Below are 15,074 nucleotides of genomic sequence, written 5' to 3' on the forward strand. Positions count from 1 at the left end.
GAAATACTGATGTTTCCTCACTTAAACTGCACCTGACTTACCTTGTTCTTCAGAGTCTGCATATCTGCCACTTGTTTTTCCATCTGAGACAACTGCCGCTCTGCCTCTCGCAACTTCTCACTCAGCTCAAAGTTTTCAGCCTCTAAGCGTTTTATGTCCTTAAATGACAGAATAAATTACTTCATCCAATGATATTATGAAAAATATTGGATAATGTTGAAAATTTTCTTTTACAGACACAGTAAAATTTCAGGGAAGTATGAGAGGTGAAATAACTATACCATCATTATCATGTAGCAATGGGTGATACATGTTCATTTATATGGCTCTTAAATTCATGATCCCGCACAGTAAGCAAAAATTGCCGACAGGTGAAAAAAGATCATATTTTTCATTATTGAATGCGCCTAAAATGACTGATAACGTGTTTACACCATCATGTATGTATTAAGTTTTCAACACAGCTGGGAATAAAAAAAAAACAGATAAAATAAATACACAGTACATACAATACTTACCTTAAAATATGGTGCTGGTTGCCCTTTCCTCAATGAACTGTTGTATGAAAACAGAAAAAGTGGCAGAAAAGTGGAAAATGAACAATAATGAACAATGGCTCAACTGAAAACCAATGAAAACGTGAAACACCATTTTCGTGCTGTATACATGGGATCCTCCTGCATGTAATATGTAACATCCATTGCTACATGATAATTCAAAGAATGATATTATACACAAATAACCTACATATAGGAAAAAGAAACTTAGAATGAGGTTTCGGTCTGATTTGGACCTTTAACAGCTTACTTGTGTATTGCACCAGTAAAAGTATTGTTCCAGTCACATTACTGTGCCTTTTTGTTCAGAATGACATTATGTTTGCTGAAGGGAAAATACAGTCAGTACTGTGAAGGATGATGGGATGTGATGAGTGAATGCTCTGAAGAGCTTGTAATGTTTATTGAGAGTCAGAGATTACCACAGTAGAAGACTGGGAAAAAGTTTTAATATCACAGTGGATCATTGATTCAGCGATCATTATTTAGCACCCAACATTATCCAGAGGTCTTGCTCCATCCAGAACCTTAGCAGTTAGTGTGATAATAAAAAAAAGTGATCATTCAATGTTGTTGAAAATCCATAATACACTTCCACAGATAGTGCCATTTAAATCAATGAAATATGGTAGTATGTATTATATTCAACCTAGGTAGTAGGTTGGTAGACAGCAACCGCTCAGGGAAGTACTACCATCCTGTTAAGTGAGTGTAAAACAAAAGCCTGTAATTGTTTTACATGATGGTTGGATTGCTGGTGTCTTTTTTCTGTCTCAAACGTGGAGGATTTCAGGTACTTCTACTTACACTTAGGTCACACTACTCATACATGTACAAGCATATATACACACATCCCTCTGGGTTTTCTTCTATTTTCTTATTAGTTCTTGTTCCTCTTTGTTTCCTCTTATCTCCATGGGGAAGTGGAACAGAATTCTTCCTCCATAAGCTATGCATGTTGTAAGAGGCAACTAACATCCTGGGAGCAAGGGGCTAGTAACCCCTTCTCTGTATACATTACTAAAGTTAAAAAGAGAAACAAACCGGCCATATCCCTGCCTCAGCGGGACATGGCCGGTTTATTGAAAGAAGAAGTATTATATTCATGGGGATGTGCTGAATTCTAGGAATCATACAGTATGTGAGAAATAGGAAGTAATCAGATATGACCTAAAGGAGGGATTGGTAGCTCCAATTCCTTATATCTAGAGCCCTTACTGGCATCAAGGGATGAGTTAAAATCATTCCTAATACTATTGGTTTGTGGAGTAAATACAAGACAGCACAAATATGAACCATTCTGAAACAGCAGTTACAGAAGTGAGTACTGGTAAGAAACTTACAGTATAAAGCGAAGACAATTTTGCCTTCAATTTAAATTCTTCCTGCTGCAACTGAGTATTCTGTGCTTGCATTTCCCGTGCAACAGTAGATACTTGTTCCCGCGCTGAGTCCCGCTCATGGGTCACTGCCTCTTGTAACTCTCTCACCTGATCCCGGTACTGTCTTTCTAACTCTCTGCACGTAAAAGATATTTTAGTCATCTTTCTGCATGCTGGCTTAGAGGAGCATAATGAAAAAGCCATAAATATGCCTGCAGGGTGTCTGAAATAGCTACGAAACTTACCCGCAGTGCAACAAAGACATGATTACTAAAGTATACTCCACTCAATCTCTCTCTCTCTCTCTGAGAGAGAGAAAAAATAAGCATCTTGGAATAGATGAAAAAATCTAATAGGATGTAGAAAAATAATGAAACCCATTAAAAGTGTAATGATTAACAGTCTTACAAAGTAATTCAAGGACTCACAATGGAATCAATGGGTCAATAGGGCATCATCTCATGAGGTCAGGGCTACTTAGCAACATTTCCTAGAGCTGAAAAGGCTTTCAAATATAAACACTGCAAGCTCATGAAGAACATTAATCCAAGTCAGAGCCCACTTACTGGATCTGATACTGAGAGGTAGCCTCCATGTGAGCATTATGCTCATCGAGCTCCTGAGCCAGTAAGGTCAGTCGCTGGTTGGCTTCATTTAGATCAAGGCGAAGTTTATTTCTCTCACCAAGAGCAGAGTCCAAAGATAACCTAAAAAAAAAAAATTAATTGCTTGAAAAGGAAAAAAATATTTAAGCACAAAGATATTTATTAGAATTCCCTTACAGCAGTTAATTTGCAAGATACAGCATGTAACTCATCCTCTGTACAAACATGTATCATGCTAAAATAAAATTATTATTATTATATTATTATCTTGAATCTGCCCAAAAAAATTTTAAGTAAACATACAAAAAATTTAAAGATCTTTTTAAAAAATCAAATTACAGTGAATGTCTCAATCAAGGATGCTACATGTCATTTCAATCTCCACATCAAGTCTCCTTTCTTGTTTACACGGTGCTTTAATTTTTTATTATTTTATTATCACACTGGCCGATTCCCACCAAGGCAGGGTGGCCCGAAAAAGAAAAACTTTCACCATCATTCACTCCATCACTGTCTTGCCAGAAGGGTGCTTTACACTACAGTTTTTAAACTGCAACATTAACACCCCTCCTTCAGAGTGCAGGCACTGTACTTCCCATCTCCAGGACTCAAGTCCGGCCTGCCGGTTTCCCTGAATCCCTTCATAAATGTTACTTTGCTCACACTCCAACAGCACGTCAAGTATTAAAAACCATTTGTCTCCATTCACTCCTATCAAACACGCTCACGCATGCCTGCTGGAAGTCCAAGCCCCTCGCACACAAAACCTCCTTTACCCCCTCCCTCCAACCCTTCCTAGGCCGACCCCTACCCCGCCTTCCTTCCACTACAGACTGATACACTCTTGAAGTTATTCTGTTTCGCTCCATTCTCTCTACATGTCCGAACCACCTCAACAACCCTTCCTCAGCCCTCTGGACAACAGTTTTGGTAATCCCGCACCTCCTCCTAACTTCCAAACTACGAATTCTCTGCATTATATTCACACCACACATTGCCCTCAGACATGACATCTCCACTGCCTCCAGCCTTCTCCTCGCTGCAACATTCATCACCCATGCTTCACACCCATATAAGAGCGTTGGTAAAACTATACTCTCATACATTCCCCTCTTTGCCTCCAAGGACAAAGTTCTCTGTCTCCACAGATTCCTAAGTGCACCACTCACTCTTTTTCCCTCATCAATTCTATGATTCACCTCATCTTTCATAGACCCATCCGCTGACACGTCCACTCCCAAATATCTGAATACGTTCACCTCCTCCATACTCTCTCCCTCCAATCTGATATTCAATCTTTCATCACCTAATCTTTTTGTTATCCTCATAACCTTACTCTTTCCTGTATTCACCTTTAATTTTCTTCTTTTGCACACCCTACCAAATTCATCCACCAATCTCTGCAGCTTCTCTTCAGAATCTCCCAAGAGCACAGTGTCATCAGCAAAGAGCAGCTGTGACAACTCCCACCCTGTGTGTGATTCTTTATCTTTTAACTCCACGCCTCTTGCCAAGACCCTCGCATTTACTTCTCTTACAACCCCATCTATAAATATATTAAACAACCACGGTGACATCACACATCCTTGTCTAAGGCCTACTTTTACTGGGAAAAAATTTCCCTCTTTTCTACATACTCTAACTTGAGCCTCACTATCCTCGTAAAAACTCTTCACTGCTTTCAGTAACCTACCTCCTACACCATACACTTGCAACATCTGCCACATTGCCCCCCTATCCACCCTGTCATACGCCTTTTCCAAATCCATAAATGCCACAAAGACCTCTTTAGCCTTATCTAAATACTGTTCACTTATATGTTTCACTGTAAACACCTGGTCCACACACCCCCTACCTTTCCTAAAGCCTCCTTGTTCATCTGCTATCCTATTCTCCGTCTTACTCTTAATTCTTTCAATTATAACTCTACCATACACTTTACCAGGTACACTCAACAGACTTATCCCCCTATAATTTTTGCACTCTCTTTTATCCCCTTTGCCTTTATACAAAGGAACTATGCATGCTCTCTGCCAATCCCTAGGTACCTTACCCTCTTCCATACATTTATTAAATAATTGCACCAACCACTCCAAAACTATATCCCCACCTGCTTTTAACATTTCTATCTTTATCCCATCAATCCCGGCTGCCTTACCCCCTTTCATTTTACCTACTGCCTCACGAACTTCCCCCACACTCACAACTGGCTCTTCCTCACTCCTACAAGATGTTATTCCTCCTTGCCCTATACACGAAATCACAGCTTCCCTATCTTCATCAACATTTAACAATTCCTCAAAATATTCCCTCCATCTTCCCAATACCTCTAACTCTCCATTTAATAACTCTCCTCTCCTATTTTTAACTGACAAATCCATTTGTTCTCTAGGCTTCCTTAACTTGTTAATCTCACTCCAAAACTTTTTCTTATTTTCAACAAAATTTGTTGATAACAGCTCACCCACTCTCTCATTTGCTCTCTTTTTACATTGCTTCACCACTCTCTTAACCTCTCTCTTTTTCTCCATATACTCTTCCCTCCTTGCATCACTTCTACTTTGTAAAAACTTCTCATATGCTAACTTTTTCTCCCTTACTACTCTCTTTACATCATCATTCCACCAATCGCTCCTCTTCCCTCCTGCACCCACTTTCCTGTAACCACAAACTTCTGCTGAACACTCTAACACTACATTTTTAAACCTACCCCATTCCTCTTCGACCCCATTGTCTATGCTCTCATTAGCCCATCTATCCTCCAATAGCTGTTTATATCTTACCCTAACTGCCTCCTCTTTTAGTTTATAAACCTTCACCTCTCTCTTCCCTGATGCTTCTATTCTCCTTGTATCCCATCTACCTTTTACTCTCAGTGTAGCTACAACTAGAAAGTGATCTGATATATCTGTGGCCCCTCGATAAACATGTACATCCTGAAGTCTACTCAACAGTCTTTTATCTACTAATACATAATCCAACAAACTACTGTCATTTCGCCCTACATCATATCGTGTATACTTATTTATCCTCTTTTTCTTAAAATATGTATTACCTATAACTAAACCCCTTTCTATACAAAGTTCAATCAAAGGGCTCCCATTATCATTTACACCTGGCACCCCAAACTTACCTACCACACCCTCTCTAAAAGTTTCTCCTACTTTAGCATTCAGGTCCCCTACCACAATTACTCTCTCACTTGGTTCAAAGGCTCCTATACATTCACTTAACATCTCCCAAAATCTCTCTCTCTCCTCTGCATTCCTCTCTTCTCCAGGTGCATACACGCTTATTATGACCCACTTCTCGCATCCAACCTTTACTTTAATCCACATAATTCTCGAATTTACACATTCATATTCTCTTTTCTCCTTCCATAACTGATCATTTAACATTACTGCTACCCCTTCCTTTGCTCTAACTCTCTCAGATACTCCAGATTTAATCCCATTTATTTCCCCCCACTGAAACTCTCCTACCCCCTTCAGCTTTGTTTCGCTTAGAGCCAGGACATCCAACTTCTTTTCATTCATAACATCAGCAATCATCTGTTTCTTGTCATCCGCACTACATCCACGCACATTTAAACAACCCAGTTTTATAAAGTTTTTCTTCTTCTCTTTTTTAGTAAATGTATACAGGAGAAGGGGTTACTAGCCCATTGCTCCCGGCATTTTAGTCGCCTCATACGACACGCATGGCTTACGGAGGAAAGATTCTTTTCCACTTCCCCATGGACAATAGAAGAAATAAAAAAGAACAAGAGCTATTTTATTTACATTATTTTCATCAGTCACTTGCTGAACAGCACTTACAGCCTATATGCCTCCTAGCTTTTCATTTCTTAACCATCCCATGGATCAAGAATTAATTGTCTTTAAATGTAAATATCTAAGTATAATCCTGCCACTTTTTTTTACACTTTAAAGGAAAATGTAATTTTGAAAAAACTTCATAGATCACTTGACATCAAAACTGCCATAGATACTTCCCTGATATATGTAATATTTCAGTGTCTCATATCAAATACATTTTTTTTTTTAGTAGTCGATATACAAAACATTTACATGTATGAAACTTTTTCACTCAGCACAACCTTGTTATAGTAATTGTAATACTGAACAACCTCATGGCACTGACCGAAGGTATTTGATATCATGGAGGTAAGTGAGGAGTGCCACATTGAGAGTGGAGGCAGCAGTACCTGACTCCTGCTCTTCTGTAATCTGACATTCTTCCTCCAGGGCCACGGAGAGATCGCACAGAGAAAGACGTTCATGTGACCGATGTGGGAAGCCCATTTCTCTTAAGAGACTCACACCATTACTGATGTTGAGGGATTCCCACAGTTCAAGCAGACTCTCCACAGTAGCATACCTGATGGAAAACATAGACCACATGTTAATTACTGACCAAACTATAAGGTAAATATTCATCAGAGATCACTATGAGGTAAATATTTATCGGAGATCTTATTAAAAAAAGAGAGAACATTAAAAAAGAACAATACACGAATCTCAATAACCATGCATGCATTTATTACAAACATAATCCTTATTTTCTGTTTCAAATTCTGTAGAATTTCTTTCCAGTCCATAATGGATATCAGGCTCAACCTCTTCACTCTAAAGCTATGGGTATCGTATATGACTAAAAGGTTACCCTTTGTACTATTGAATGATCTAAAGATCTGTTGTTATATTCACGAAAGCTAGGCCCATGAAGAAATGGAGGAGAGCACCAATCCCTTGGATCAAGGGCCCTTCAACATCAAAGGCAACTCGTCTCCTTCATAATGCTGAGTCACAGAGGGCAGTAGTAATGGTTTCCTTGACACCCTCATGAAACGTATTTATTGCCCTACTGGTTTTTAGTGTATCAGGTTTAAAACCTATTTCCTGTATACGGATCACACACCGCTGCACAACAGCCAGAGACGAGAAAAATGTCAAGAGAGGAAACTGGCAGTCAGGTAGAAATCAGTAATGTGGAAAATACTGTATATATTTTCCAGAAATACAGTAGTTATATGTAAATAGATGGCCATACTGTATTTAATAATATTTATGTCATAGAAAACAGAAAGCCTGAGTCTGCGCAGAAGACAGTCGCCATTTTGTTGTTTGAATCTGGATTAGAAACGTTGGTGTAATGGGAAGAATTTTTCGTGCTCCAGAGGTTAAAATTGGGCTGACACCTCTCAAATAGGAGACGAAATTGTTGGATGTGCATTACTGCATAACTTGAGATATCAGGCGACAGGACAGGATAACTCCAGGAACCTCAGATAAGCTGTCTAATTTATGTTTAAATTCTGGCCAGTGAATTTTTCATAAATGTAGGCAAAAGGGGGGGGGGGTCCTGTACATGACACATTAATCTCCAGTCAAATTGGCAAGTGATATTAACATATATTTTTCTTCTGTTATGTATATGTGTATGTATATAATCATTTATTATTTTTAATATACAGTCCACAAATTTATATATTTACCAGCATTCCTAGTGATGTATATTTTATTTATAATTAATAGGTCCAGAGCAACTTGTGGATATGACAGTGGTAGGTATCGAAGGGAGACATTTTTTGCAACCTAGGTGTCCCAAATTCCTACTTGTCTAACTGATAAATAATAATTATCTTTGCTCATTTACTGTTATGTACATAATGACACATTCAGCTAAATGTAATTTTCCACATTTAATTTGCCCGTAGGTCCTTCTTGAACCGGAGGTAATTAGTGAAGTCATTAATTAGTTAATTACTTAATAATTATATGTGAAATGACAGAAGGAGGTGGATGTTAAATTCACAAATTTACTTAATGTGTAGTGGATTATAATTATTACAATATTAATTTGATAGACATTTCTGGCCAAGATTTATATCAGTGTATGTGTAATTGATAAGACAAGTTTGGCTAAAGATTATATTGTGTATAATATTAATTTTGCTATGCCAAATTCTGGCAAGGATTTATATTAATTTGTATAATAATTTTGATAAGCCAAGTCTGGCTAAAGGTTTGTTTGTATTAACGTACATTTAAAATTTATATTATAATTTTTGCATGTAATTGCTAAGCTCAAGTAGCTAGGATTTATTCAAAGGTAAGTTGTATCAGTGTTATTAATTAAGTTGAATTTAAGACATTGTATCATGGCTGAAAATGAGGAAATTAATATAGAAGACAAACATATGGAATATAGAGCAAAGAAAGCGTCACTGCAAGCTAAAAAGGGTCATGTAACCAAGGCATATAATAAATGTTTGGAATTAATGAATCAAGAAACTGTGAATACTGATGATTTAAAATTGTATTTAGATGCTTTAGGGAATAGATATGATTCATACAAATTATATTACAACAAATATGAAGGAGATTTGTTAGTAAACTGTGTAGATGAGACTGAAGTAGATCTCATGATTAATCAGTATTATGAATTAGAGGAAAAGATACTTTCTTGTAAAAGTCAGGCTTTGAATAAATTAAAATGTGTAAACCAGGCAGTTGGTCAGTCTGCTCCAACAAATAATTTGTCTTTGCCAAAACTCCCAGAATTATGTTTACCTGTATTTAATCCTGGAGAAATTTGGGAGGAATTTTGGTCAATTTTTAAAGCAGCTGTGCATGACAGGAGTGACCTAGCCCGTGTAACAAAATTATTTTACCTCAAAGGATAGGTAAGAGGAGATGCTCACATACTCATACAAGCCTTTCCCAATGTAGATGATTCTTACAAGGAAGCAGTTGACTTGTTGAAGGTCACTTATGGTAATATAGAATAAAGTAGGTTGGATCTAGTGAATATCATTGTTAATTTAAAATCTCCAGATCAAACTTACAGAGGTTTACAGCAGTTTAGAGTTAAACTGGAGAGCACTCTCAAAACTTTAAGTAATAAATATAATCTGAAGGAATCAGACTGGTTATTGAGTGCCATGGTACAGAATAAATTAAGCTGTAAAACACTTGAATGATTCTCAAACAAATATCACAAAGGTTATTTTGGTCTGGAGGAAATAAGACTAGGTCTACAAGAATTAATTGTGCAGTTGCAGACCAGCCAGCTAACTCATTTTAAAGATGCAACACATAATAACTCTGAGGTATCTGTCAAGTTTCACAAAGGGAAAAATTATCCCAATAGTAATAATCAAAATTCATTTCCTAAAAATAGTTACATAGGTGTATATCATGTAGCAAGAATCAGAAAAAATGATTCTCCACTAGGTAAGAAGAATAAGTACCCTCCTAAGAGTAGCCCAGTTAATAAGAAACCAGTCAGAGAAAAGAGATTGTCTTTTCTGCAAGGGTACTCATTTTTCTAAGAATTGCAATGCATACAGTTCATGGAATGATAAAGTTGAAAGATTGGAGGAACTTGACAGATGTATCAGGTGTTTAGGTAATCAAAATGTAAAGGATTGTCATGCCAAATTAAACAACTGTTATCAATGTCACAAAGGAAGACACCATATAGTTATGTGTAAAGGTCTATATGATAATGTTGATAATAATGATAATGTTGACAATCCTGACACAACAGTGGCTAATGTAAAAATTGCTGCTGTTAATAATGATGGTTTTGCTGAAGTAGCCTTACCTGTGTTACAGTTAAAAATTGATGATAAAAGGCATAAATCAAAAAATGTAAATGCATTATTGGACCAGGGATCCCAGCGTACTTTCATAAAACGTAAATGTCTTGATGGTCTGAAAGTACAGATGGGAGATCCCACAACTTTAAAATTATCTGGTTTTCTCTCGGATAAAAGGTCTCAATTGTATGACACTGTTTATGTAACTGTCAGGTTGGGCAATGAGAAAAAACGGGTTAATGCAGTAATTGTAGATAGACTTCCAGAGAAAATATCTACAGTAGGGCTTAGTAAAGCTACAGAAAGACTCTCACATATTGTAAATTTAGCACCTTCTGGTGTAAGTGATGATTCTGTAGGCCCAATAAATATTTTGATAGGTAGTGACTATTATGCCTCCTTTGTAAAGGGTATGGTAAAGAAATGTGGTGTCACCCTTTTGAAGACTGCAGGAGGTCATGTAATGTATGGTAGGATTCCTCGTAATAATAATGCATGACTAGAGAAAAGTACAAATACCATAACTGTGTGTCTTACTCATGAAATCGTACCCCAGCATAATTCTTCCATAGAGGATGGTGTTGAGCCAGTGCATAAATTGTGGGAATTAGACAGCATTGGAATAAATGTAAATGAAGAAAGTCCAGATGATTCTTTTACTCAAGAACAGTACCTGAGAGATGTAAAATTTGAATCTGGACAATACTGGGTAGGACTTCCGTGGAGACTGAACCATCCAGAATTGCCCACTAATTACAGAATGGCATATGGACAATTAAAGGCTCAGCTTCGCGAACTGAGTAAGACACCAAAATTGTTAACTGCCTATAATGATATAATTGCTGAGCAGTTAATTAATAAATTTATAGAAGAGGTACCTCCTGAGAAAGTCAAAATTTATGGTCACTATTTACCACATCACAGAGTGAAGAAGAATTCTAAGACCACTCCTCTGAGAATTGTGTTTAACTGTAGTGCCAGGAGTAACAAAAATGTACCTAGTTTAAATGACTGTTTGATGACAGGTCCGTCGTTGACGGAAAAATTAGGAGATATCTTATCAAATTTCAGAGTGAAGCATTATGCCTTTACGGCTGACATAAGTAAAGCTTTCCTAAGAGTGAGTTTACAAGAAGCTGACCGGGAATGTACCCACTTCTTATGGCCTGAGAATCCTAGTGAGCCACTTAACCCTCTGAAAACCTTTCGTTTTAGGAGTGTATTATTTGGTGCTACATCCAGTCTGTTCCTACTTCAAGCGACGATAAATGCACACCTTAAATGTATGGAAAGTCCACTGAGTAAAGTAATGAGCAAACAATTTTATGTGGACAATTTCCTGGGTGTGACGTCAACTGAAGAGGAACTGTTAATGACTTATGGAGAGGCTAATAAAATAATGCAAAGTGCAAATATGCCTCTGAGGGAATGGAATAGTAATTCGTCCAAATTAAAGAACAAAATAAGTAAAGATTTCCCTGGAGATGAAGTGCAAAAATGTAGTAATGTATTGGGATTAACTTGGGATACTGAGAGAGATTTGTTAATGTTAAAACCTAATAATTACAGTATGCCCAATAAATTAACTAAGAGAGTTTTGCTTGCTGAAGTTTCCAAATGTTTTGATCCACTAGGTTTAGTGTCACCCCTTACTATAAGAGGGAAATTATTAATACAGGAAGCATGGAAACTTAAATGTGCTTGGGATGAAATTTTACCTGAGGAATTCATTAACAGGTGGGATGAATTAATTGGTGATTATGAGAAAATTCCAATGTTGGAGTTCCCACGCCAGGTGGCCAATCCAAAGGGGAAAAATGTACTCCACATTTTTTGTGATGCTTCAAAATTGGCATATGAAGCAGTTGCTTATCTTCAATGTAATAGTGTTATTTATCTTGTTATGTCTAAGGCTAAAGTGTCTCCAATTAAATCACGTACCTTGCCTCAGTTGGAATTAACAGCCATTTATGTAGCTGTCAAATTAGCTAATTATATAAGAAATAAGTTGCAGGAGATAAATATTAGCGGCACTGTAATTTGGTCTGATAATGAGGTATCCTTACAATGGATTCGTAATGGAAACAGTAAAATTGTGTACATACAAAACAGAGTCGCTGAAATTAATCAGATGCAAGAGAAGTATAATAGTTTGGGTCAGCATATGTTAACATTTAATCATATACCTGGTGAGGAGAATCCAGCTGATTTCTTGTCTTGAGGTTTACCTCATGCTAAATTTGTAAATGCTGTATCATGGTTTAAAGGACCGAGTTGGTTGGTAAATAAAGCTAATTGGCCTGTACAAAAGGCGTATATTGCTCGTGTTGAAATTACTGTGACCACCGCTCCAATAGTTTGTCCTCCCTTAGCCATTGATATAAATAGGTATTCTTTACCCAAACTAATCAATGTAACTAAGTTGGTGTTTAAATTTCTAAACAAGATGATATTTCATTTAAGTTTTCACATCCTCTTGAATATTGGATAAAGAGGGTACAGGAGGAAATCTATGGAAATGAGATTAAATTGATGATGGAAAGAAAAATTGTGAAAGGTTCCATAATAGAGAAATTGGGGCTGTATTTAGAGAACAATGTAATTAGGTGCAGAGGTAGGTTACAAAATGCTGAATTGGGTGATTATGCTAAACACCCTATCTTACTGCCCAAAACTCATCATCTAACAAATTTAATTGTTCTAAATGCCCATAAAAATGTAATGCATGGTGGGGTACAAGATACCTTAAATTGTATTAGGGAAACTTTCTGGATTCCACAAGGACCGCAAAGTGTAAAAAGGGCGATTAAATCTTGTGTAATATGTCGCCATGTGGATGCCAGATCCTATATGTACCCAGGTCCTCCACCATTGCCAAAGGAGCGTGAACAATTAGTGAAACCATTTGATGTAACAGGTGTAGACTATAGTGGTCCAATAATTTTAACAGGTACGTCAAATGGTGTTCCACTGAAAGTGTATGTTTGTTTGTTCACCTGTACTGCTACTAGGGCAGTTCATTTAGAAGTGGCACAGGACTTGTCTGCAGAACAGTTTATACAACTGTTTCGAAAATTTGCAGCTAGGAGATCCTGTCCGAGATTGATGATTTCGGATAATGCCACAAATTTTGTAGCAGGTGCTCAACACTTGATAGAATTAAATAATAGTAACGATGTTCAATCTCTGTTAACCCAGCGAGGGTGTACATGGAAATTTATTACTCCTAGAGCCCCTTGGTAGGGAATGCTGTACGAAAAACTGATAGGCACAGTGAAGAGGTGTCTCCGTAAAGTACTACACCGGAAGAGAATTAATTTGGAAGAATTCCGTGCAGTGTTAGTGGAGGCGGAAAATCGTATAAATAATAGTCCTCTCTCGTACATGAGTGATACACCTGATTCAGATGTATTAACACCTTCTCACCTAATATGTGGAAGGAAATTGGAAGCTGCCCCTGTCTAGAGAGATAATCTGGAAGAAAGTGATGAAGATTACAATGATGGGGCAGTGTTGTGTGATAAATTTAAAATGTTAAATAAAGTAATTGATCATTGGTCTAATGTGTGGCATAAGGAATATCTTCTTACACTATGTGAACACTCTTATGGTGCGACAGAGGCAGTAAATCGACAGAACATTCAACTAGGTGACATTGTGTTGATTGATACTGATCATCGAACATTGTGGCCTCTGGGCAAAGTATTAACATTGTACCCAGATGCACAAGGTGTTGTCAGGAATGTCAAAGTGCTGTGTCGTGGCCAGGTAAGTTTACGTACAATTAATAAATTGATTCCCTTGGAATTAGGTGTTCAATCAAACGTAAATGAAAATCTGAGGGAAAGTGACACGAGTGATATGGAAGATAACGCTGACCAAGTGATGCTGGAAAATGAAATCGTAGTAAGACCTACTAGGAGAACAGCCACTCAAGCCAGAACCGGCTGGAATTGTCTCCTAAAGGAAGGAGTAATTTGAGTCGTTTAGCAACGAACTCCGCCCGGCCACAGTATGGAAAATACTGTATATATTTTCCAGAAATACAGTAGTTATATGTAAATAGATGGTCATACTGTATTTAATATTTGTCATAGAAAATGGAAAGCCTGCGTCTGCGCAGAAGACAGTTGCCATTTTGTTGTTTGAATCTGGATTAGAAATGTTGGTGTAATGGGAAGAATTTTTCGTGCTCTAGAGGTTAAAATTGGGCTGACGCCTCTCAAATAGGTGACGAAATTGTTGGATGTGAATTACTGCATAACTTGAAATATCAGGCGACAGGTCAGGATAACTCCAGGAACCTCAGATAAGCTGTCTAATTTATGTTTATATTCTGGCCAGTAAATTTTTCATAAATGTAGGCAAAAGGGGGGGGGGGGTCCTGTACATGACACATTAATCTCCAATCAAATTGGTGAGTATAATTATCTTTGTTCATTTACTGTTATGTACATAAAGATACATTCAGCTAAATGTAATTTTCCACATTCAAAACAAAAATGATTGCATTAAAACAAAATGTCAACATTAGTATTATTATTATTATTATTATAATCAAAAAGAAGCGCTAAGCCACAAGGACTATACAGGTCAACATTAGTAGAAGACCATGAAAGGGAACTCTTTTTACAAGAACATCACTGGCAGTAGAGGCAACAACAATGCTATCAGCAAAAACAGCGGTATAGTTTAGTTAATAGCAGCAACGTCAATGGTGGTAGCTGATGACATCAGAAGTGACAGCAGCTACAGTATCGTATGGTGTCAGCAGCAGACTAGCAGTAGCATTAAGCAGCAATAACTTGTGTCGAGATCAACTGCAGTAATGGCGACATATTATTATTATAATCAAGGGGGAAGCGCTAAACCCGGAAGATTATACAGCGCCTGGGGGGGGGGGGATGTGGAAGGTATTCAGGCT

The 15,074-nt window shown here is 37.4% G+C and overlaps 1 protein-coding gene across 7 annotated transcripts in view; it reads right to left on the reverse strand.

Annotated features, from left to right (window-relative positions):
- The window catches only part of LOC128701646 (ninein-like protein), a 100,309-nt gene that overhangs the window by 39,008 nt on the left and 46,227 nt on the right, over positions 1-15,074 (reverse strand). For all 7 annotated transcript variants that reach the window (XM_070101554.1, XM_070101552.1, XM_070101551.1 and 4 more), the window contains exons 7-10: positions 6,688-6,924; positions 2,506-2,646; positions 1,901-2,075; positions 42-158 (exon numbers count right to left, since the gene is read on the reverse strand). In XM_070101554.1, coding sequence (XP_069957655.1) covers positions 42-158; positions 1,901-2,075; positions 2,506-2,646; positions 6,688-6,924 — 670 coding nt within the window. The remainder of the gene's footprint in view (positions 1-41; positions 159-1,900; positions 2,076-2,505; positions 2,647-6,687; positions 6,925-15,074) is intronic.

The sequence above is a fragment of the Cherax quadricarinatus genome, chromosome 78 (assembly GCF_038502225.1).
Source record: "Cherax quadricarinatus isolate ZL_2023a chromosome 78, ASM3850222v1, whole genome shotgun sequence".
Taxonomy (NCBI): domain Eukaryota; kingdom Metazoa; phylum Arthropoda; class Malacostraca; order Decapoda; family Parastacidae; genus Cherax; species Cherax quadricarinatus.